The 24,218-nt window shown below is 33.8% G+C and overlaps 2 protein-coding genes and 1 pseudogene across 3 annotated transcripts; 1 reads left to right on the plus strand and 2 right to left on the minus strand.

Moving 5' to 3' along the window:
- Nucleotides 1-822: 822 nt before the first annotated feature.
- Nucleotides 823-5,103, minus strand: LOC123923845 (disease resistance protein RUN1-like). Its single transcript, XM_045976592.1, has 5 exons — nt 4,413-5,103; nt 3,198-4,296; nt 2,663-2,938; nt 1,842-2,549; nt 823-1,745 (listed from the first exon to the last, which is right to left on the minus strand). The coding sequence occupies exons 1-5, from the start codon at nt 4,910-4,912 to the stop codon at nt 1,167-1,169; spliced, it is 3,162 nt and encodes a 1,053-aa protein (XP_045832548.1). The 5' UTR covers nt 4,913-5,103; the 3' UTR covers nt 823-1,166.
- Nucleotides 5,104-12,644: 7,541 nt separating this feature from the next.
- Nucleotides 12,645-17,416, plus strand: LOC123923852 (putative disease resistance protein RGA4). Of its 2 annotated transcripts, none has more exons than XM_045976599.1 (4): nt 12,645-12,856; nt 13,019-13,127; nt 13,248-16,190; nt 17,005-17,416. In XM_045976599.1, exons 2-3 carry the CDS (start codon nt 13,096-13,098, stop codon nt 16,174-16,176), a joined length of 2,961 nt encoding a protein of 986 aa, XP_045832555.1. In that variant the 5' UTR covers nt 12,645-12,856; nt 13,019-13,095; the 3' UTR covers nt 16,177-16,190; nt 17,005-17,416. The 2 variants fall into 2 exon arrangements, with proteins under 2 accessions (XP_045832555.1, XP_045832556.1); XM_045976600.1 differs by having other exon boundaries at nt 12,726-13,127; nt 13,248-13,605; nt 13,651-16,190.
- A 1,256-nt stretch (nt 17,417-18,672) lies between these two features.
- Nucleotides 18,673-24,012, minus strand: LOC123923849 (annotated as a pseudogene).
- Nucleotides 24,013-24,218: the final 206 nt, after the last annotated feature.

Below are 24,218 nucleotides of genomic sequence, written 5' to 3' on the forward strand. Positions count from 1 at the left end.
AAATAGTGAAGACTGATTACCATGAACCATCCACTCACAAAAGTTTTTTTTTTTTTAAATATAGTTGCTATTTAAAAGTTATAATGTCAAATTCATTCGTAAAATAACAATGGAGTAAATCAAGTTGGCTAACCTGATGGAGCTTTGGAACCATGAAAGGGTAGCTTTGCAATATTCCCGCTCTGATGTTTCTGTTTGTGTGGATTGACCGGAGTTGAACACAGATTTCATTCATAGCAGAAAAAATAATACTCCCTCAAAAAAGTTAAATTTACTGGAGTAAGTATGTAATAGAAGTTTATATCTGTTTATAAAAAAAAAAAGTAAAAAATAAGAATCAAAAATAAATTTGAAAAATTTCAAATAAAAAGTCATTTCCAAAAAAAAATATTTTTTCATAATTCATTTTTTTCATTTTTATAATGCGATTTACATTATGATTAGCAAACACAACAAATTCTACGTTTTTCAATGATTAGCAAAAAATTATTATTTTATAATCAGTAATAAAGGAAAATTATTATTTTATAATCCGTAAGAAAGGACCCTGACTCCCTGAGTCTAAGTATGTAAAGTAGAGAACTAAAATCACTTGGAAAAAAATTGAAGGTCCAAAAACGTAGTTTAGCTTAAAATTTTGACTTTTGAGATTCACATTTTTTATTTTGTTGATATGAAAAGAATTTATTAAGGCTTAAACTATACAAAATGAGTGCATATATGCCAAAAAGATGAATGCAAAGTACAAAACACCAATACAACCAGCAAAGATGAATGAAATACAGCAGGAAACTAGCAACATTGCCTGAAACAACAGAAAGCTAGCAACAATACATCCTTCTAACAAGAAACCTGCTACAACACTACTTAGGCAGAAAAGAAAACCATGGAAAACTTGAAAGTCTAAGTCCCAATCCTTCATGTTATGGCAACAAGTCCTAGTCTGCTAGCAACAAATGCTGAGACAACATGAAGAGATTAGCTCCTTCCCATTGAAGAGAATTTTGTTGCCCTAGTATTCGCATTCTGGCTTTATAACCAAATTAATTGACACAAATAGTTCGCACATGAATAGTTCTCACAAGTAGAGCTGTCTCTCCTCCCTCCATAAAGATAATGCCAAACATGAAACAAGGAAATCCCATTTATGGCAAAGGCATGTCCAATCAAAAATTGTTTGAGCCTTTATCTCTCTGCTGGTTCAAGCATAAAAATGCACCTATTCTGTTTGGAAGTCTTGTAAATATACTTCTGGGCTTTGGTGATTGCTCCACCTTCACTTCAAGGGACGGCTGCATGTTCACTTCCTCTGGTGGCTCCACTTCCATGTTAGCATCATCAACTTCCACAATAATTGACTGGCCAGATACTAGATACACAATTGTCTTCTTAACAATCAATCCATGCCCAAAAGCTACATAAATCTTCACATCGTCACCAGGTCCTAGATTTGATGTTAAATTCTTCCAATCTTCATCATTAAAGGACATGATTGTGTCTCGGTTGTAAATATGGATGGTGCACTTTGTGTAATTAACGATCAAAACACTGGTAAGACATTCAGCTGCCATGTTTTCAGATCTTGATGAATAAACAACACGTAAGACTATTCCCTCCATGCGACAATCAATATCCTTAGGAACTTGAAATGGTGCTGAAGGTCCTACACCTGTATAGGCTAAGCAAGAAGGATGATTGCCACCCGGAAGGAAAAAATTGCTCGAACCATTGGTGGTTGTTAATCCCTGTATCATAAGCATATGCTAAGTTATTTATGTAATTATGATGTTCAAACTAGGAAGCTAGACCAAACGAAACAGCCATGAGGATAGAGAACGAACCTGTGAAATTCTCTTGCCAAGAGTATCCATGACTGTGGGGAGACTTCTCATTCCAATCAAATGCGATCTCAAGAAATCATTTGGGCTTTGCATTGCTTCTGATTCAGTATAATTAGTATCATATTGATCATCAAAAATCATTTTTAATTCTTGAGTTAGTTGATTCTCTGAGTGGCATTGTATCCAAACAGTTCTGAGTTGTTGAAGGCTCCTAACTATTGGTGTTAGAAAGTCCAAGTTATTAAGGGAAAAATTCATTGTTGGTGACATCCAAGACTGAATGAAAGAATGAAAAACATCTTGTGATAATCCTTCATATCCACATAGAGATATATACCCGATGCTGTTCAATCTTACCACTGAATATGGCACCTCTTTGACACCTGTACCTTTTATGACCAGTGTTGTCAAGGATACCATCTGCACTATGCCTTCTTCCAACCTGTCAATCTTTGAACAACCAGAAAGGATGAGAGTGGTCAAAGACTTCAATTGATTTATGTTCTCTGGGAGATTGCTAAGACTTGTACAGCCTTCCAAATTTATCAGAAGAAGATTCCTCAGATCCCCAATTGACTGGTGAACCTCAGACAAGCGTGGACAGTCCTTCATAATGAGCTTTTCTAGATTTGGTAATTTTGAAAAGTCAGGAGTGCTTGTCAAGTACTTGGAATGACTGAGATTGAGAATTTTCAGCTTGTCCATCAACTGCAAAAAGATAAATGTTTAAAATAAAAATGAAATTAATAATGGCAACAAGCCAACAATAACCATATATAGTTATCAAATTTTAGTTTCAAAATAAAATATTTACATCACACCTTGGTTTCATTCCAAACTCGTTTAATATTGCTATGTTTTAACTCAAAAACAACAAGATTTTCCAGATAAAAGTCATCAGGTATATATTCACGACTAAAACGCTTCCAATGGAGCCATCTCAGTTCTTTAGAAAGATACTTAAAAGCTCCAAAAAGATCAACGTGATCAAGTCGTAAAAGTCTCAAATTCTTCATCTCCTTGAAAGTATCAGTTTCGATACAAACATTGCTGGTGCTTTGCGACTTCAAAACCAATCCTTCCACAGTTTCTGTTCCCTGCATGTGAAGAAAATTAAGAGATAGGAAGGGGAAACATTTTTTGTTTGCATGTTATAAAAAAAAAAAAAAAAAAAAAAAAAACTGCAGTGGAGCATCCCAAACGTGCATGTGATGAGCAATTGAACAAGACAATGCAAACACAATCAGATCATGCATCCAACAATTTGCAGCCGGTATTAGTAAGAGTGATAAGAATCTTTGTAAGGTGATGGACGATGATCAGGTGTTTCAATTTCTATAAAGAGAAAGTTCTTACAGATTTTTCTGTCAATACTTTATGTGCATCCTCGTGAAACCACAATCGACAACGCTTCCCAAGCAGTTTTATTGATCTTTCACGAACAATCTCTCTTCCCATGTCTCGTAGCAAATCATGCATTCCAAGCTTATTATTCTTTTCAACTTTTAGGAGGCTACGCTCTATGAGGACAGTTATTCCAATACCAGCATAAAGGTCACAGCCGTCTATAATCTCTGAAACATAGGCTCTGTCCTTACCAATAAAGAAACAACATATGTGAAGAAATATATCCTTTTCCGTATCCTTCTTTAAACCATCATAGCTTATTCTCAGTTTTTCATGCACTTGATTATCAGGAATTCTCTCTAACGTTAATAGTACACTTCTCCATTCTTTTATTGTCCTGGCACGTAAGTAAGATCCAATGACTTCAAGAGCCAGTGGTAATCCTCTACAGTAAGTAACTATGCTGCTTGAGAGTTCTCTGAAGTCATCTTTTGGACTCGGTTCCTTAAAAGCATGCCAACTGAAAAGTTCAAGGGACTTGATTTCGTCCATTTCCTTTATGCTATAGATATAATGAACTTGAAGTTTCTTAAGTATGTTTACATCTCTAGATGTAACAATCAATACACTTCCCGAACCAAAACATTTACGATTTCCACATAGGGCTTCTACTTGCTCAAATGTGCTAACATCGTCAAGTACAATGAGTGCCCTTTTCCCCATATATAGTTTCTCAATTGTGGTTATCCCGGATGCCGTGCTGTGTATTTTCTGACTTGGTTTCAGGACATTTGAAAGTTGTTCTTGTAAAAGAATAATCCCTTGATCACCTCTGTTACAGACTTCTCTGATATTCTCAATGAAACTGTGACTCACAAATTTGCTATTAATTTTGTTGTAGATAGCTCTGGCTGTTGTTGTTTTACCCGATCCACCCATACCCCAGATCCCTATCAAGCAAAGTTTGTTTGTTTGAATATCAAATAACCGAGTCACTTCTTGCACACGAGTATCCAATCCAACCGGATGTTCGGTAATATTCAATGATCTGCTGCTTAGCTTTCTCCTAACGTCTTCAACAGTTCTAGAAACTAGTTCAGCGTCATTCCTTCAATAATAATTGATAAAATAAAACACACAGAATGAGTATAAATAAATCATTTGAAACATCATTACTTACTATAAAGCTGAAGAATACGGTTGTTCTAAAAATAAAAAACTGACCCGAAATTTTTGGTATGCCAACCGGATATAGTTGCAGCTTCAGTTAGCACACTCTTCCACTTGGAATATAGATTATCCATCCTTTCCCCACTTAAGGATCTTTTTTTTGCAGTTGATTTCAAAGCTTTTCCAAAACCATCTTTCTGATGACGCAAATCCGATGGGTCAACGTTGTAAAAGATGGGCACAACCATCTGGCCATGATTTCTTCGGCATTTCATGATTTGTTCAAGCTCTTTAAGACACCAAGTAGATGAGGTATAAGTTTTGGAGAAGACAACTATGGAAATACGAGAACCTTCTATTGCTTGCCGTAGTTCTGGTCCCAGCTCCATTCCCCTTCTAAGATTCTCGTCATCAAGAAAAGTATTGATTCCGGCATTCGAGAGGGCGGCGTAGAGATGAGAGACGATGTTCTTGCGTGTGTCTTCCCCCCTGAAATTGATGAACACGTCGTGTATCCATTGAGGATCGGAGGATGAAGAAGACGCAGCTGCCATTGATTCAGATCTTGCTTTGACTCGAGTCAACCCTTAACGATAAGATACTAGAAAATGTTTTTTCTTTTGTTTCACACGGTATATACGGTTTCTTATCTTTAATTGCCTGTATTTCTTCTGGTTGGAACACAGCAGAAACTATAGACTGAATTGACATGGCCCCACACCTTTTTTTTCCTTCCTTGAACTGCGAAGAAAACTCAATTTCGTAAGTAATATAACAGTAAACAGTCACTTTCTTTCTTGAGAAGAGTATGAGAAGAGAAAAAAAAAAAAGTAGAGTAGATATAATATAAGAGTAAAAAGTCACTTTCGTTCTTAAAAGTGTCACTCACTATCAAACAAGTCGATGAATTGTCCCAAATTAAAAAAAAAAACACTGAATATTAATTTCATTAGTCAATTTGATCAAAATTAATTCCGTTAATTTATGAGGATGAACATGGTGATTTGACAAGTTGACTTTGTTGAATTTTTTATGTCCACTTCTCTTTTACATTAATAATTTGAAAAAGAAAAAAAATTCATACCAACTACAAACCTAGAAAAAGAACATATTCATAAACATAAATCTATTAACTTGTGAACGTAATTGACACAAAATACCAGAAAAATCATCGCAATGACAACAACACTTTGGGTAAGCATAATTATTATTTTTGAACGGCTCAGGTAAGCATACATAAAGCCGCTCAAAAATCTACTAACTTGTTAAGGAATGAAGTTAGGATGGAAACGGTGGCGCTTCTGACGGAGAGGAACATTGGTGGGGGTTACGACGGTGTAAAACATTGGTACGCTAATGGTCGTCGTGATTTTCATGATAGAGTTTTGGAAAGTTGCCGAAGGAGTAAGGTAGTGTGCTGCTGCAATTCTTTTTTCCCATTCTCTTGTAGCAATTTAGCAATAACCCATGATTGATTCTTCACAGAGCTAGCTTTCTGGGTTTGGTTGCTTTTAACACTATTATGATTGGTATTCGAATGAGTAAGAGCAAGCAATTGGAGGATGTGGTTGTTGTTTCCCGTAGTAGTTAAGTTTGGGAAAATGAGTTCCTTTCATGTGCAAGTTTGATTGTTGTTGAAAAATAATTGTTTTTTGTTTTGATTTTTTTAAGTTATAATTTATGGTAAATTCTAATATGGACCACTTCACTTCTTCAAGTGGTCCATGGAGTCACGAATAACATTATAACGAATACGAATTTTATAAAATCCACCGTTTGATTGAAAGTTTAGATCATATAGATCATTCATAGAAAAATTTAGAAAAATTGAAAGTCATTTGATATGTTATTGAGACACATCAAGATTAACGGTTTATTAAATAACGTAAATCTTGATGAGTCTCAATAACACATCAAATGATTTTCAAAAAAAAATTAAAAATTTATGAATGATCTATACGATATAAACTTTCAATCCAATAGTGAATTTTATAAAATTCATATTCGGTAGATCACTTATCCACGGTGGACCACTTGTAAAGGTGGTAAGTGGTCCACCGTAGCATTAGCCATAATTTATAGCCTTCATCGATTAATCTATGTGACCAAGATAAAATTGAGTTTTAGATTGTTTTGTTTTGCAGAAAAAATGGCTTAGAAAATATTATGTTTAAGTTAGTAACCCTTATTTTGTTTAACAAGAAGATATATTTTGTTCAATATTATAGGTTGAATGTGGTGCTTGAATAATTTATTGTCTTCATTTTATTGAAATGAGTATTATGTTTCTCTTTTCTTTTTCTGTGTTTTAAGAATATGGGTTTCACACTATAGTGATGGTTGATGGAGGTTTGTGAGAGAAAGAGAAGGAAAAGGATGAAGATATAGGGTATGGTTGGTTGTGAGATGAAAATGACAATAGAGAACAATAGGAGAAATAGAGTAGATATAAGAGTTAGTCAAACAAGTCGTGGAATTATCAAAAATTAAAAAAAAATTACTGAATGTTAATTCTGTTAAATGTTAAACTTCTCTTAACTTATAAAAATGTGTATTAGAACATGCTGATGTGACATGTTGACTATGATATATTTTAATAATTTGTTGAACTTTTTATGTCCACTTATCTATTACATTAATTTTTTAAGAAATAATAATAAAACACAATAAAATTCATACCAACTACAAACATGAAAAAAGAACATATTCATTCAAATCTGGGAAACATAAATCTATTAACTTGTAAACATAATTGACACGAAATACCAAAAAAAAAATCATCACAATAACAACCAAGGTAATCAGAACCAGATCGGTTATTGAACCGGCGAGCTTAAGGGTTCGAGGTTCAACTGGTCGGATTGGGATTCAACCGGATCCAACAGTTTTTAATTAAATATAAATTTATTAAGCAATCTTGTGTTTAAAAAGATAACAATGTAATTTTGGTTCAATAAAAAAATGTAAACAAGGCCAATTAAAAATAGATCATGGATTAGAATATAAACCCAATTAAACAGTTAGCTTTTTTTTTGGACAAGTATACCCTTTTTATATAAAGCATAAGGAATAAAGGGACCCTAGTTTTATTTTTACTTCAGTCGCCGCTCCGGTTCTTCTTTTCTTCGTATATTGAAAAATAGATCTTATTTATCCACACAAGCACAATACATCAGCAACCATAACTGAGTTTCAACTCATCCTTTTTATTCTAATACAATGATACAATATCATGCGATGGAAACAAATTCTTTCAAAGACCAAATAATAGATGTAATTTAAACTTCTTTCTCTTATGAGACTCAAAACTTCCAAGAGCACCCACATCCATACCACCCATGTGAGTGGTATAAATGGGCCCAACATAATATACTATATTATTTTATACTTTCCACCTATTTAAACTACTCAATCATATTTTCTAAATATCCATACCACTCATTAAACACTCTAACATGGACCCCACAACATTCTCAATATAATCCTAATTTATATTTTATATTAATATATAAAATGTATAATTGAAACAAATTAAATCAATTATATCATAATGCATTAAAAAAACAAATATACAAAATAAAATATTTGAAAAAATTGAAAATATATTAAATAACATAGTACATGAATTTTCAAAGTGAGGTATTTGAGTTAGGAAGTGAGTTTGGGTTATTGGATGAATTTTCAAAGTATGAGGTATTTTGTTGATTTGGGATAAATGGTGGAAAGCCACCATTTTGCATGAAATTGGACAATGGATTGTGGTGGTTGGGGTTCATTGGCAAATGAAATGTGTGGAAGAAATTTTTTTAAAAATGTTAAAATATATGATTCAAATTTAGACTAAATGTAGATGAAAAATTGTGATAGATTGAAATGGTTAATCACTTATTTATACCCAAACTACATTTTATAACTAAGTAGAAAAACTTGTAAAAAAATTTGACTATGAAGTGCAACGGTTATTTTTCTAACGGTAATAAATATTAAATGTGATGCTACAATTTTATTTTGAATATTTAATTTGGCTTTGAAAAAGAAAAGGAACACAAAGCACCGTGTCCATTCCTGGAAGTGGTGGTATCCTATTACCACTCTAAGCTTTTCAAATATCCCAACCCCTCTGATAAAGGTTGCAACATGTTGGCAAAAGTTTGTAAAGCCACCCGCGATGTTGCTGCTCTAAGACCAAATAAATAAACACATTCCCTTCGGTGAAAAAGTTGTTGTTTTTTTGCAGAGATTTTAGAAAAATTCTATCAGTAATACACAAAGGTACAATGCCATAAGTTTTTCATACTACTATTAATTCTTCGGTTCTTTGGAGTTTTTGTGAAGTTTTAACATTGAGTAAAAACATGAGGCTTCTTGGTGGTGCTTCGAGTGTAGATGTTGAACAAAGAAGATTGTTTTTTGAATGGGTTTTGTGTGTTGGCGATAGAGAAATTGGAGATGACAACGACGATGATTTAGAACTTGACATTCCAAATTTAGGTGATCCTCTTGCTTCTATAATTGAAAGCACATATCCCAAACTTTTACGAAACATGAATGATATAACGTGTTTCCAACATTGAGCTATATTAGCTCCTAAAAATTCAATAGTCGACACAATAAATGATTATATGTTGGATTTAGTTCCTGGAGAAGAAAAAACATATTTGAGTTATGATACTTCACTCACACAAAATGTAGACGGTCAAACAGTGGATGATGTTCATACTCCCGAATTTTTGAACATGATTTTTACGTCGAGACTTCCAAATCACAAATTGAGACTTAAAGTTGGAGTTCCAGTTATGCTATTAAGGGATTTGAATAAAAAAATTAGGATTATGTAATGTAACAAGACTTATTTTTGCAAGATTGGGAAAACTTGCACTTGAAGAAAAAATTATTTCAGGAAGTAATATCGGTGATCAGGTTTTCATACCTAGATTTTCTCTGACACCATCTGACGTAAGAATTCCTTTTAAATTTCAACGGAAACGATTTTCTTTAATGATTTTTTTTTGCGATGACTATTAATAAGAGACAGGGGCAATCTTTAAAGCATGTTGGGATATATCTTCCGTCGTCAGTGTTTTCACATGGTCAGCTGTATGTTGCGATTTCAAGAGTTACTTCTAGAGAAGGATTAAAAATATTGATCATCGACGATGACGACGAAGATACGACTAAGACTTCGATGTGTTCTATAAGGAAGTTTTCCGTAATATACCTTCCTTTGTATATATATTTATCCAAAATTATTGTTGAACTATCATTTAATGTTACTCAAAAATTTTCATATACCTTATATTATTGCAATTATCATATTGTAATTTATAATTACTTATCTTACAGCTAATTAGACCCGTACACCGCACGGGTGGATGTTCTAGTAAAACATAAGGAATAAAGGAACCCTAGTTTTATTTTTATTTTAGTCGCCGCTCCTGTTCTTCCTTTTAATATATTCTTTTGTAGCTTCTAGGTTTTTCCATCTTGATTCTTCAACTACGATCTTCATAATCTTCCTTGAATACTTAATTCCCATTGTAAACCTTGTGATGAAGATGAAGACTATTAACCATAAAGTTCACTTTCTTGCTTGAACCTTAAATGAATCCTCGTATGATTCAAACAACAGTCTTTAAAAATCTTCATGAAACTTGTGATACTACTGTTGTAATTATCTGGTGATACTCCAATCCTTTCATTGTTTGAGTATATAAAATGCACTTGTTGATGTGAGTGGTCTCTAGTTCGTCCACTTTTGTCATTATATGTCTTTGAACAAAAACTCAAGTGCAACCATCAGTAGATCACCATTCATAAAACTTAACATTTATTCCATAAGGTTTGTTGTCATTAAAACACATATCAAAAAAGATTTTGCTTCAACAAAGTTCATTAGGAGACAAACAAATGAAGCTGCTCATAGTCTTGCTCGAGTGGCTACATATCTAGCTAGTTTCATAACTATCGGTATTCCAACATGTATTTCCGAAATTATTATGAATGAAATGAGATAAGCCTTTTATTATAAAAAAATAAATAAATTAAATTGTGAGAATTACTTTTATGTTAATATATCAAAACATAAATCAATTTAAGTTCAACTCACTTTAAACAAAATCAATTCTATCGAACTCAATTAGTATTTTAAACTCAACTCTTATTGTTGGAGAACCAAACACATACTAGAGCAAATTATGGAATGATTTTATAGGCTTAAATATCACATTAATCCTTGTATTGTTTTTTTTAAAGCACTTCCTGCATGTCTAATTCCTTTTTGTTTTCGTCCCTCCCGTCATCTGTCGTCTCAAAAATGCTGACGTAGCTAACAACGTGACATGTGGCAACTATGAACGTGGCAAATGAAGGACCAAAACCAAAATAAAAATATTAACGAAGGACCAAAACCAAAAAATAATATTTAAAAATCCCTAAAAAATAATAATTTAAATCCACATTCATGATGAAGATATTGAAGAAAAACCTGCCGACAACATTTTGGAATCATCATCACAACCAAACTTAAATAACCCAAAGGTTGGAGGATGCTTGGTGCATTAAGGGTTTGAGATAAAATTTGTAGGAGACTTACTCAGTAGTTTGTCATGTATTTTAAGACCTATGCCTAGAGGTTATGTATTTTGGTTAAATTATGTATTTTGAGACCTATCAATATGTATTTCAGACAAGTCATATGACTTAATAATCATATGTATTTTGTTTATGTAAGACAAGTTATATCGACAACTTTTTAGTGCCTTAATGGTCACTTGTTATCAGTTTGTGCAATATCAAGTTCATGTGCAATTTTAAGAACACCGTTATTATAGCCAGATTTTTTAGCATGTCCTAAACCAATTTTAGCACACTGCGAACAAGTTTTTATTCTATAGGCTTATGAATTTTAAATTTTAGCACGCTCTTATATATATATATATATATATATATATATAGGGAGTACTTCAAGTGAGAGGAGTGTGTTATTATGAGAGATGAGAGGAGCAAATAATAATCATTAGATTAAATTTTACGGTGTAGATTAAATGTTCCAAATAAAATTAATTGCACATGATTGTTTTCCCTCAAAATTCTCCTTCCTCGTTCTTTTTTGGAAAAGCTGTAAGATCCACCAATTATTGATTCTTCCTAATAATTTCTATCAATAGAGCTGATCAATATTTTTGGTTATATCAATCTCAATTTAAGACCCATATATTGTGCTTTCAAATCCATATCTGGCAAAAAACAATAACTTAGGAAATAGAAAGCTATGGTTTTCTAATCAAGTAGATGCAAAAATGAAAATTGGAAACCGTTCAAAAGGGGTTGGATTAATTAGATGCATGGTGACTGATTTTCTTTATTATTATTATAGTGATCCATAATATTTTTTGCCAATAAATCTTTGAAGTTAATGGTTTTCTGAGTGGAAGAGAAGAGAAGGAGAATAACAAGAGTGGAGAGAAGGAGACTCATAAGCTACTAAAAGAATATACGAGAGTAATTAAATCTTAACCATATATTTTAATCCAATGGATATTAATTATTCCTCTCATCTCTCATAATAACACACTCCTCTCACTTGAAGTACTCCCTATATATATATATATATATATATATATATATATATATGAATTTTAATTTTAATATTTTTTTTAAGAGTTAATTATACATTTGGTCCCTTACGTTTATTTTAGGTTTCAATTTGGTCCCTTACGTTTAAAAAATATCAATTTGATCCCTTACATTTATTTTAGGTTTCAAGTTAGTCATTTCCGTCAATTTTGTCACATGTGACAGCCAATTTGCATATGTGGACTGACACGTGGCACTTGGACACACTGACACGTGTACTGTTCAAACAGTGTTAGTGACCAAATTAAAACTTAAAATAAACGTAAGAGACCAAATGTGTAGTTAAATTTTTTTCTAAAGTAAAAAACGTTAAAAAATTGTTTTTTTTTTTAAAAATTTTATTTTAGGGATTTTGATTTTTTGGTTTTGGTTTTTCATTTGTCACGTCATAGTTGCCACATGTCACGTCGTTAGCCACATTAACATTTTTGAGATGGAAGATGACGGGGAGACAAAAACCAAAAGAAATTAGACATATAGGGAGTGTTTTAAAAAAAATAAATAATACAAAAACCAAAAAATACGAACACATGAATTAATGTAATATTTAAGTCATGATTTTACTATTTCAATTTTTTTTTCTTGGAGTATTTCAAAAAATTTAAAAAGACCGATGGACACAAATTGAAAAAAGAAAATGCTTATTCACTTGTTAAAAAAGTCAACTTCTTTCCTCATTATTTGCTTTTCCTTTTAGACAGCTGTGATGCACCCTCGTTTGTAATTACACTTTTGTCCCTTCCCCTTATCTATAGTATACTTTTTCTTTTCCTACAATTTCTGCTACTCAAACTTCGCGACTTCCAATTTCTCTCTTATGTGCTGTTGTTCAAGACTTGAACGATGGAATCATATCTTAACAGGTGACTTAATTTTCCACCATTTTATCTATCCTTTCCACTACTATTAGGGGAATGTTAAAATCAAAGCAGTTACTTATTTGGAGTTACAAGAGAGATTAATTATTATTTTAGATGTACTAAGTTGTAATTCCACTTTTGTTCCCCTGGTCTGGTCTATACCAGCACCGATGCTTTTCCTGCTACTCAAGCTCCGCGATAATTTATCTCATATGTCTGTCCTCTTCTTGAAGACTTGAACGATGGCTGATTTGATTGTATCCACCGTTAACAGGTGACTTAATTTTCAACCCTTTATCTATCCCTTCCGCAAGATATATTATTATTATTATTAGTATTAGTATTAGTATTAGTTGGTTAGTTAGTTGGTTTGCTGAATTTTTTGTTTTCCTAGGTCGATTATCGGATCCTTTCGTATAATTGGACGGATTTATGGTGTTGATTTGGAAAAGTTTAAGAATGACGTTGAATCCATCAAAGCTATGCTCCATGATGCCGAAGACAACCAAGAAAAAGATGAGCATATACGAAATTGGATAAGAGCAGTCAAAGATCATGTACTTCATCCTGCTGATAACTTGCTTGATGAATTTCTTATTGAGGATATGAGATACAAAATGGAAACTCATAAGAGCAATGCGATACAGGTTTATCATTCCTCATTTCGAAACCAAATTGTTTTTCGCAGTAAAATGGTTAGTAAGATTGGAAGAATACAAAAGAAAATTAATGAGCTCCGGATATTTCCGATGGTGTATCGTGTTCGAGCTAGAAATCATGCGGTGGTTGAACAAATGAAGCATCCTGATCTAGCTAAAAAGGATGTGGTGGTTGAACAAAATATAAGCGAAACGAGGGAAGCTTGTTCTTTCGTGTTCAAATCATTAGATACCATTGGAAGAGAAGATGATAAAAAGAAGATTATAAGCTTGTTGAAGCAACCACATGGAGATCAACATGACTCTGTGATTGCTATTGTTGGGATTGGTGGTATCGGAAAGACAACTCTTGCTCAGTTGGTATACAATGATGGTGAAGTAACTAAGTTTTTTGAAAAGAATATGTGGGTATGTGTCTCTGATAACTTCAATGTCAAAACTATTGTGAAGAAAATGTTGGAGTCATTAATCAATAGCAAAATTGATGATAAGTTATCAGCGGACAACTTGCATAATATGCTTCGTGATAATTTAACTGGTAAGAGATACTTGTTAGTCCTAGATGACGTTTCGAATGAGAGTTTTGAAAAATGGGCTCAATTGAGGACTTATTTGATGTGTGGTGCTAAAGACAGTAAGATTGTAGTGACAACTCGTAGTATAAATGTGGCAACAACAATGGGTGTAAGTGTGCCCTACATTTTGAAGGGTTTGACTATCGATGAATCTTGGAATCTGTTGAAGAACATCATTACAAATGGAGATGAGACCGAAGGAGTGAATCAAACTCTTGAATTAATTGGCAAGAAGATAGCAGAAATGTGCAAAGGTGTTCCACTAGCAATAAGAACAACGGGAGTCCTACTACAAGGTAAAAATGAAGAAAAGGAATGGTTTCTTATTCTACATGATGACATGTTGAATATACATGAAGATAACATCATGTCAGTGTTGAAACTGAGTTACAAAAATTTATCGCCACAATTGAAACTATGTTTTGCTTACTGCTCTTTATATCCTAAGGGTTGGCAAATAGAGAAGGATGAGTTGATTCAATTGTGGATGGCACAAGGTTATCTCGAATTTTCAGGTGAACATGATTCCATGGAAGACATCGGCAACCAATTCGTGATGACTTTCTTGAAGAAGTTATTTTTTGAAGACGCAAAAATGGATGATGATGGTCATGTTTATAGTTTCAAAATGCATGATTTAATGCATGATCTCGCAATGTACGCAGCCGATGGTGATTGTTGTTATTTGGATAGTGAGACAAAAGGACTTGTAAGAAGTCCTGTGCATGTATCATTGAAACCCAAAGCAGTTCACTTGTTGGACTCATTAGATAGAAGCAGGCTACGGACTTTGATTTTGCTGTCTTCTGACGAGGAGGAAGAATTGAAAAGGGATGAATTGTTTGTTATTTCAAATTTCAAATACTTGCGTGTCTTGAAGCTTTCATATTCATGTTTAAGCATGTTGTCTGAGTCAATTGGAAAATTGAAACATTTAAGATATCTTAACTTATCTCGCTGTACAGGATTGGGGAGTCTTTTCAAATCCATTAGTATTATTGTCTTGTTACAAACACTAATATTGATGCCGGATGAAAAAGTTGAATTTTCTACAATGGCTATCTCAAAACTAATCAATTTAAGACACCTTCAGATCTCTGATTGGGAAGCCTCTAAAGTTAAGAATCCAGATGGATTTGAAAAGTTGAGCATGCAGCTATACAAAGGTCTGATTTCTCTCCCACGGCTGTACAAGGGTATGAATTTTTCCAACTGGCTTTTTCCACTCTCAAATATTGTCGAAATTTCTTTGTTTTTGTGTGGAAGTTTTCGGTATCTCCCGCCATTGGAAAGTCACCGATTCCTTAAGTCACTTCATATAAGTCACCTTGAAGAACTAGAGTACATATATTATGAAGAGGCTCTTCCTGTAACATTCTTTCCATCTTTGGAGAGCCTCACTATTTGGTTTTGTGGAAAGTTAAAGGGATGGTGGAGGGTGTTAGATGATTTTAATCATCCTAACTCTTCACGTCATATCTCTCTGCCTCCCTTTCCCCGTCTTTCTCAATTATCAATCATAGGATGTCAGATGTTGACTCAAATGCCTACGTTTCCAAACCTCGAGAGCAGGTTGGAATTGTTTGATAGTAGTGGGGAAACATTGGAAGCAACACTAAACATGGTAGCATCAGAATGTCCGAATGACTCCCCTCCTCTTTCCATGCTCAAATCCTTGCACATTGATGGAATGGGTTTGGATTTGGAAAAAGTCCCGAAGGATTGGATACAAAATCTTACTTCTCTCCAGCATCTTCAAATTAATTGGTTTAGTTGTGAAATATTTCAAGAAATCAGTGTTTGGTTTAAGGACAACCACAACTGCCTTCCTTCCCTGCAAAAACTTGCCTTTCATAATTGTGAAGACCTAGAGGCTTTGCCAGATTGGATATGCAACCTCTCATCACTTATGCATCTCTCGATGTATGATTGCATAAATTTGGCATCACTGCCTGAAGGAATGCTTTGTCTTAGCAACTTACAGACCTTGGAAATCATCGGTTGCCCCATCTTAATTGAAGAATGCGAGACACAAACAAGTAAAGTTTCAACCAGAATAGCTCACATACCAAAAATAATTTTGAAGTGATCTTCATCGGAAAGGTACCCATATCCTCTTCAAATAACCACTAATTTTCTTTAGTTTCTATTCTTTGATTTTTTAGGATTTTCAAAAGTAATGGCTTCCAATGTTTGTAACCATGAAACACTTTATAACTTACTGTTTTTGTTCAATTGCCTTGGTTCTTCATTAGTTATTGCGTATATTTGCTCGACTAATTCAAACCTTTTTCGCTAGTTTCAATTCATCATGATACCTTGTCCTTTACAGGTCCAAAATATAATTTTAAACTTCCAATTTTTTTGCTTCACTTAATCAGGATTTCTCATTTGCAGTTCAGTTTAATGCAAACTTTTAATTGTTGTTTTAGCATGCAAAAACTCATTGTTTGAATGTTTACTGGTGAAAATGCTGGTTTATTTTTTGTGACCAAAGGTGAAAATGCTATTTTGGTCCATGAAAATGGGAAGAATTAATCTTGTGTAACTTTAGAGCTTCTTTCGTTTGCAATATCCATTTTAAAAATACGCGATACTGAAGATTTTCTGAAATTGCTGGATTTCCGTAATGTTGTGCACCACTTATTGAGGTTGTTTTGAGGTTAATCTTTACTTATTCTTTGTGAAAATGCATGTCCTAATTTTTACCCTCCCCTGACATTGTTCTGCTTTTTGTTGTTAGTTTAGTACTAGAATGAATCACCATGGATATATTATTCTATTATATTTTCTTAATTTTAAGTTACCTTCACTTTGTAATGGTTTTAAATCATTAATGATATTTTGTAATATATCAAAATCACATGAAGTGTGTTTTTTAGTTCCTAATAATAATTTCCCTGAAATTACTTGACAGGGTTTCATGGTTTGTACCAAACAAATACCTACAGTTGCCTAGGATTGCTCAATAAAAGAAACACAAACATTTCTTTTGCTGTCGATTTGGTGAAGGAAGGAGAGGACCCTTTTCATTGGAGATGCAAGACTGGGGATGCATGAAAATGGGCATACTGCTAGATTACCTTTATTTGTGCCGTCTGCGAAGATAAATGTCATGGACTGATAATTTGCTTCAATCTTCTTCTCTGGTCACCAAAGATGCTAAAGCTTTTTAAATTATTGACAGTTTATTAGTAATTTATTTGTCTCGTTAATTTTATTGTGTTTGTATAAGAGGCTGATTGATCAAGTTAACCAAGGGCGGTGGTCTTGTGTTGGGTTTTAGAACTGTTTGGCTTGTAATATATGTGATGTGATTTTAGATGGTTTCTCTCCGGACCCCCTCATTTCTTTTCCACCCCTGAATTTCCGTTTTTGTCCTTGGGGTACTTCGGTTTATACGAACCAAATTTTTTTGTCATGCTAAAAAAATTCGGTTTATATAAACCGAAATATTGTGTTCCAAATTTTTTTCCAGCTTTCCTGCATAAATTCTGCATGAGACCCTCAACTTCCACAATTTATTTGAAATATTAAACGATGTCCGATTTGAGTAAACGACCACTCGTTGGAAAGCTTAGGGTGTCAAGAATATAAATATAATTTTTGTTTTGAGGGTTAACTATCCAATTGGTTCAGTTTGAGCAAATAATGGGTACTGGTACAGAAACAGAGCATAAACTTTTCTCAAACTTGTAGGTAGATTTTCTGATACTATACTTAAAGAAATTTAACAATTCCGGTGTAATCTTGTATTAAATTTTGTCTTCTTTACACTGGATTAAAAATTATTAGCATATGACAATATTCAGAGAGTTATGATAAATTTACCACAGGTATCTCTACAACATTTTGCAGAAGCTTTTCTCAAATTTGTAAGTAGCTTTTCTCATACTATACTTAATGAAATTTAACAATTCCGGTGTCAATATTGTAGTAAATTTTGTCTTCTTTACACTGAATTAAAAATCATTAGCATAAGACTTATATTCAGATAGATATGATAAATTTACCACAGGTATCTCTACAACATTTTATAGAAATTTTTCTCAAACTTGTAAGTAGATTTTCTCATACTATACTTAATGAAATTTAATAATTCCGGTGTCAATATTGTAGTATATTTTGTCTTCTTTACACTGGATTAAAAATCATTAGCATACGACCTATATTCAGAGAGATATGCTAAATTTACCACAGGTAGCTCTACACGAATTTTCACATAAATTTTCCTTCTTGGTATATAGCAGTGTAGGTTGGACACTTCAACGGGACAGCTACATGTGAGACTATGAGGGGTAGGGTTTTGAGATTAGACTAGGACACCGAATATAACCCAAACAAAAAAATAAACAAGGGTTAACCTTGATGGTGGCCGAAAACCGAGGCAAACAACTTGTTACAGAGGCAATCACTTAAAATGATTTTCAAAATTGTCTCCCCCTAATCAAATACTCTTCTCCCTCTTTTGGCATACAACAAAAAGGTTAGTAAGGATATTTGAGCGGTAAATAATTTAAAAATACTCTTCTATCCCAAAATAAAATAAAGGAAATAGAAAGTAAAATAGTAACAAAACAGAGTATAAGTAAACAAACAAAACTGAATTCATTAATCATTAAACAAACACAGAAAGTCACAAACACATAACAGAGAAACATAGACAAAAGAAACACAAATATAAAGACAATCATAGAAACAGATAAAGAGAAACTAGGGTTTGGTAACTTTCTCTAGGATAAGCTGAAGGGTCTGCTGCATCTGGAGTTGGGTGGCTATTATTGTGCCAACTTTCTCGGTATTGGCTTCATTTATTGCATTATTGGATGCCACATACGAGTCAAATGATTCCAGAGTCACAAATGCAGGTGGAGGAGCAGTAGATGATGATCCAACTTCAGTAGACTCAACAGTTGGAGCTTCATGTTCCAGAAAAAGTGATGCAGGCTTTGAAAGCTCAAATTCCACAGCAGTAGTTTCTTCAGTAAATGATTGCTCAAACACTATAATGGCCAACTTATTTTCTTCAGGAGAGGGTGGAGAAACTGGAGGTGCAGGTGGAATATGATCTTCTACTCTTGTTTCAGGAATCTCTATGTGAGGAATCACAATAGGATCCTGCAAAGGAGTAAAAGATGAAATAATTTTCAGATCAATTTCCAAATCTGATTCCATAGGTGCTGCCGACATGGACAGAAATTGAATGTTCAATTTCCATAGTAATTGATGCCTCCAGCTTTGCATCAGGTGATGGTTGCATGTCCACTTCAGGTGACAGCTGCACATTCACTTCCTCTGTTGGCTCCATTTCCATGTTAGTTGATGGCTCGACTTCCATAGATTTTCAAGTTCCGTAGTAACTGACTGGCCATAAATTAGATAAACAGTTGTCTCCTTAACAATCATTCCATGCCCAAAAACTAGACAAATATGCACATCGTCACCATGTCCTAGATTTGATGTTACACTCTTCCAATCTTCACCATTAAAGGGCATTAACGTGTCTCGCTTATATATGTGAATGGTGAACTTTGTGTAATTAATGATCAAGACATTGGTAAGACATTCAGCGACCATGTTTTTAGGTGTTGATGAATAAGCAACACATAAGATTATTCCCTTCACTTGACAATCAATATTCTCAGGAACTTGAAATCGTACTGAAGGTCCTTCACCTGTATAGGCTAACCAAGAAGGATAATTGCCACCCAGAAGGGAAAATTCACTCGAATCATTGGTTGTTAATCCCTGTAGCATAAGCACATGCTTAGTTAATTATGTAATTATGCTACTCTAACTAGGAAGTTAGTTCAAACAAAACAGTCGATAGTTCAAAATAGTCAAAAGGTAGAAAAGATTTCTGCTTCAATAATATCATTCAATTTTTATACAAGGGTTTTGTAATCTAAGACTCAATTTTTATTATAGCTGCGTAACATTTTATTGTACTGTGACCTTCCTTTCCTACTCATTCATTCATTTGGCTGTTTGCCTTAGCTATCCAAAGTCCAAACTCCATCATCATCCATCTATTGTATTCTCAAGCTGGTTTGGGTTTCAGTACCTCAGCTGCATGTATTTTCTAATTGAGAAATGATATTGTGACAGCTATTTTGGGACAACTTTGGGACAACCCTACATACAAAGTCATTTAAAATAATGCTTCATGGACATAGAGCAACAGGATAATAGTACAGGAGGAAGAATTGTATACAAAGATAAATTATTACATTTGTTGTTGTGAGAGCTGCGAGTTTTAGAACAGGAAGTCATGAAGTATATGAGAAATGATTCTGTCAATCAATCTATGTTTTAGACTGTTGAAAGAACGGAAAAGTTTTATTATATTAACTTGCTCTACTCGCACAATGTATGATCTTATTGCTCTATGTCAATTAAGTATATGACATTTTCAATTTTCACTAGTTGCAAAGCATAATCTAGTAATCTTAGTTCTTAGTAGCTATCTACTATGATACTAAAAGTAAAATGTTTCATGATGTGACACCTAATCTAAAATATAGAAAAAGAAATTACGGAGAAATAAACATTGATTGTAAATGCTACACGTGGAAATTTAGATTTAACATATTGTTAAAAAGTCCCACATCAGTTGCGAGATGGCCTCCTCACTTTACAAGCCGGTTTTGTAGGGTTGAGTTAGGCCCAATTCCCAATTTTAAGATGGTATCAGAGCCTCTCCATGATCTACTGGGCCGCCTGCTATAATGTGTATAAATAGTGGAAAAGAGGATAGAGAAAAAACCTGTGGTATGCTCTTGCCAAGACTATCAGTGACAATGTGGCAACTTCCCATTCCAATCAAAAGCTTTCTCAAGGAAAGGTTTGAGTTTTGTGATGTTTCCGGTTCTCTAAAATTTATATCATAGTGGTTATCAAATGGGGAAATAAAAGGTGGAAACTCCACGGTTGGTGACATCCGTGACCAACTGACAGATGGAAAAACTTCAAATGATAATTCACATCCACATATATATGTGATCCTTTTCAATCCTATTATTGAATATAGAATCTCTTTTACACCTGTACCGTTTGTCCAGGGTTCCATCTGTTCTATGTCTTCTTCCAACTTGTCAATCTTTGAACAACCAGAAAGGATGAGAGTTTTCAATGACTTCAACTGATAGACCTTCTCTGGGAGATTTCTAAGACTTGTACAGTCCTTCAAATTTATCAGTAGAATATTCTCGAGATCCCCAATTGAGTGGTGTAACTCGGACAAGCTTGAACAGTCCTTCATAATGAGCTTTTCTAGATTCGGTAATTTGGAAAAGTCGGGAGTGCATGTCAAGTGCTTGGAATAACTGAGATTGAGAATTTTCAGCTTCTCCATCAACTGCAAAAGGATATAAATGTTTAAAATAGAGATGAAATTAATGGTGGCAACAATTATTACAGTCATCAAATTTTAGTTTCAAAAGAAAATATTTATATCACACCTTGGTTTCATTCCAAAGTTGTTTAATATTGCTGTGTTTTAACTCAAAAACAACTAGATTTTTTTGATAAAAGCTGTCAGGTATACAGTCGTCTGTAAATCCCTGCCAATGGAGCCATCTCAGTTTTTGAGAAAGGTGCACATAATCTCCAGTAAGATCAACATGATTAAGTTGTAAAAGTCTCAACTTCTTCATCTCCATGAAAGAATCAGCCTTGAACGAAACATTCATATTGCTTTGCGACTTCAAAACCAATCCTTCCACGGAGTCTGTTCCCTGCATGTGAAGAAAAAATAGCGATAAGGAGAAACATTTTTTGTCTGCTTGTTAGAAAGTGATACAAAAAGCTGTACAGTATTCCAAACAGTTTGCAGCCAATATTAATAAGGGTGATTAAATTACAAATAAACAAAAAAATCTTGGTAAGGTGAGGGAAGATGATCATAAGTTTCAATTTGTATGTAGACAAAGTTCTTACACTATTTCCATTCAAAACCTCGCGTACATCCTCGTGAAACCACAATCGACTACGCTTCCCAAGCTTTTTTGTTGATCTTTTAACAATCTCCCTTCCCATGTCTCGTAGCAAATCATGCATTCCGAGCTTGCTATTCTTCTCAACTTTTAGGAGGCTCTGATCAATGAGGTCAGCTATTCCAGCATCAGCAAAAAGTCCACAGCCATTTAGTATCTCTGTAACATAGGATATGTCCTTGCCAATAAAGAAACAGCATATGTCAAGAAATATATCCTTTACCAAATCATCCTTTAAACCATCATAGCTTATTTTAAGTGTCTTTAGCACCCTATCATTGGGAATTCTCCTTAATTTTGAAAGTGTACATGTCCAGTGTGCTTTTCTTGTCCTTTCACTTAAGGAAGATCCAATGACTTCAAGAGCCAGTGGTAATCCTCCACAGCAAGCAACTATCTTTTCTGAGAGTTCACTGAAGCCTTCAATCGGACGTGGTTGTCCAAAAGCATGCCAACTGAAGAGCTCAAGGGACTTGATTTCGTCCATTTCCTTTATGCTATAGATATAGTCAACTTTAAGTTTCTTAAGTATGTGTACATCTCTGGATGTAACAATCAATACACTTCCCGAAACAAAATATTTACGATTTCCACATAGGGTTTCCACTTGCTCGGATGTGCTCACGTCATCGAGTACAATGAGTGCCTTTTTCACCTTAAATATGTTCTTAAGTGTGGCTTTACCAGATGCAGCATTATATATCTTCTCATTTGTTTTCAAGAGATTTGAAAGAAGTTGTTCTTGTAAATGAATAATCTCTTCATCACCTCTGTTACAAACTTCTCTAATTTTCTCAATGAAACTGTGATCCACAAATTTGCAATAAAATTTGTTGTAGATAGCTCTGGCTAGCGTTGTTTTACCCGATCCACCCATCCCCCAGATCCCTATCAAGCAAACTTTGTTTGATTGATTTTCAATAAACTGAATCACTTGTTGAACAGGGGTATCCAATCCAACCGGATATTCGGTAATATTCAATAATCTTTTGTCTAGTTTTCTCTTAACGTCGCCAACAATTTGAGAAATCAGTTCAGCTTCATTCCTTCCATAATAATGATAAAACACACAGAATGAGTAATAAGATAACACACAACAAGATGAATATTTTATATGAAAATTATTCATGTCTCTTTTGAAATCTTTATTACTTCAATTATACAATAAAAATAGATTATAAGAAAGTTGAACATTAAGCATCAAAGACAATTCTAAATCATTAGTCTCATTAATTAAAAAAACTTCACTTTTCTCAATTTAAAATAAATAAAAAACCCACTACCCACGATTCTTTAAAGTAATCTAGAAAAAAGTAAAATAAGATGAACCAAGAAACTAACTTGAAATTTTTGTCATGCCAGCCAGATATATTTGCAGCTTCAGTTAGTGTACTATTCCAATTGGAAAATTCATCCTCCATCATTTCCGCTGCTGATGATCTTCTTTTTGAAGTAGTTTGCAAAGCAATTCCATAAGAACCCGTCTGATGACGCAAAGCTGATGGATCAACGTCGTGAAATATTGGCACAACAACCTGACCACAATTTCTGCGGCATTTCATGATTTGTTCAAGCTCTTTAAGACACCAACTAGATTCAGCATAGGTTTTGGAGAAAACAATTATTGAAATACGAGAACTTTCTATTGCTAGCATTAGTTCGGTTCTAGCTCTGTTCCTCTTTGAAGCCGGTCGTCGATGTAAGTGTTGATTCCGGCATTTGAGAGGGCGCTGTGGAGATGAGAAACGAAGTTACGACGAGTGTCTTCCCCTCTGAAGCTGAGGAAAACATCGTAGATCCATTGAGAAGTGGATGATGATGATGATGATGATGATGAAGACATTGACTCACTGTTTTGGATGATGAGAGGATTCCAAGTCAGTCAACTCTTACAAGGTTAGAAGACAGAGTATGAATGTGGAATATGGAGAGCTTTGCTCATATTAATTGGTGGTAGATGGAATGAATCAAAACATATTTGGTCCACTCATTGAAAATAGACAAAATTACACTAAATTTTATCTTATTATTTGTAACACTATTCGTCTTTTAAGATTTAGATAAAAACAAGTTTCATATTAGATGGACATAACATATATATGTAAAATTTTAGGAATTTCATGTATACGAGGGTAAC

This window comes from Trifolium pratense, linkage group LG4 (assembly GCF_020283565.1).
Source record: "Trifolium pratense cultivar HEN17-A07 linkage group LG4, ARS_RC_1.1, whole genome shotgun sequence".
Taxonomy (NCBI): Eukaryota; Viridiplantae; Streptophyta; class Magnoliopsida; order Fabales; family Fabaceae; genus Trifolium; species Trifolium pratense.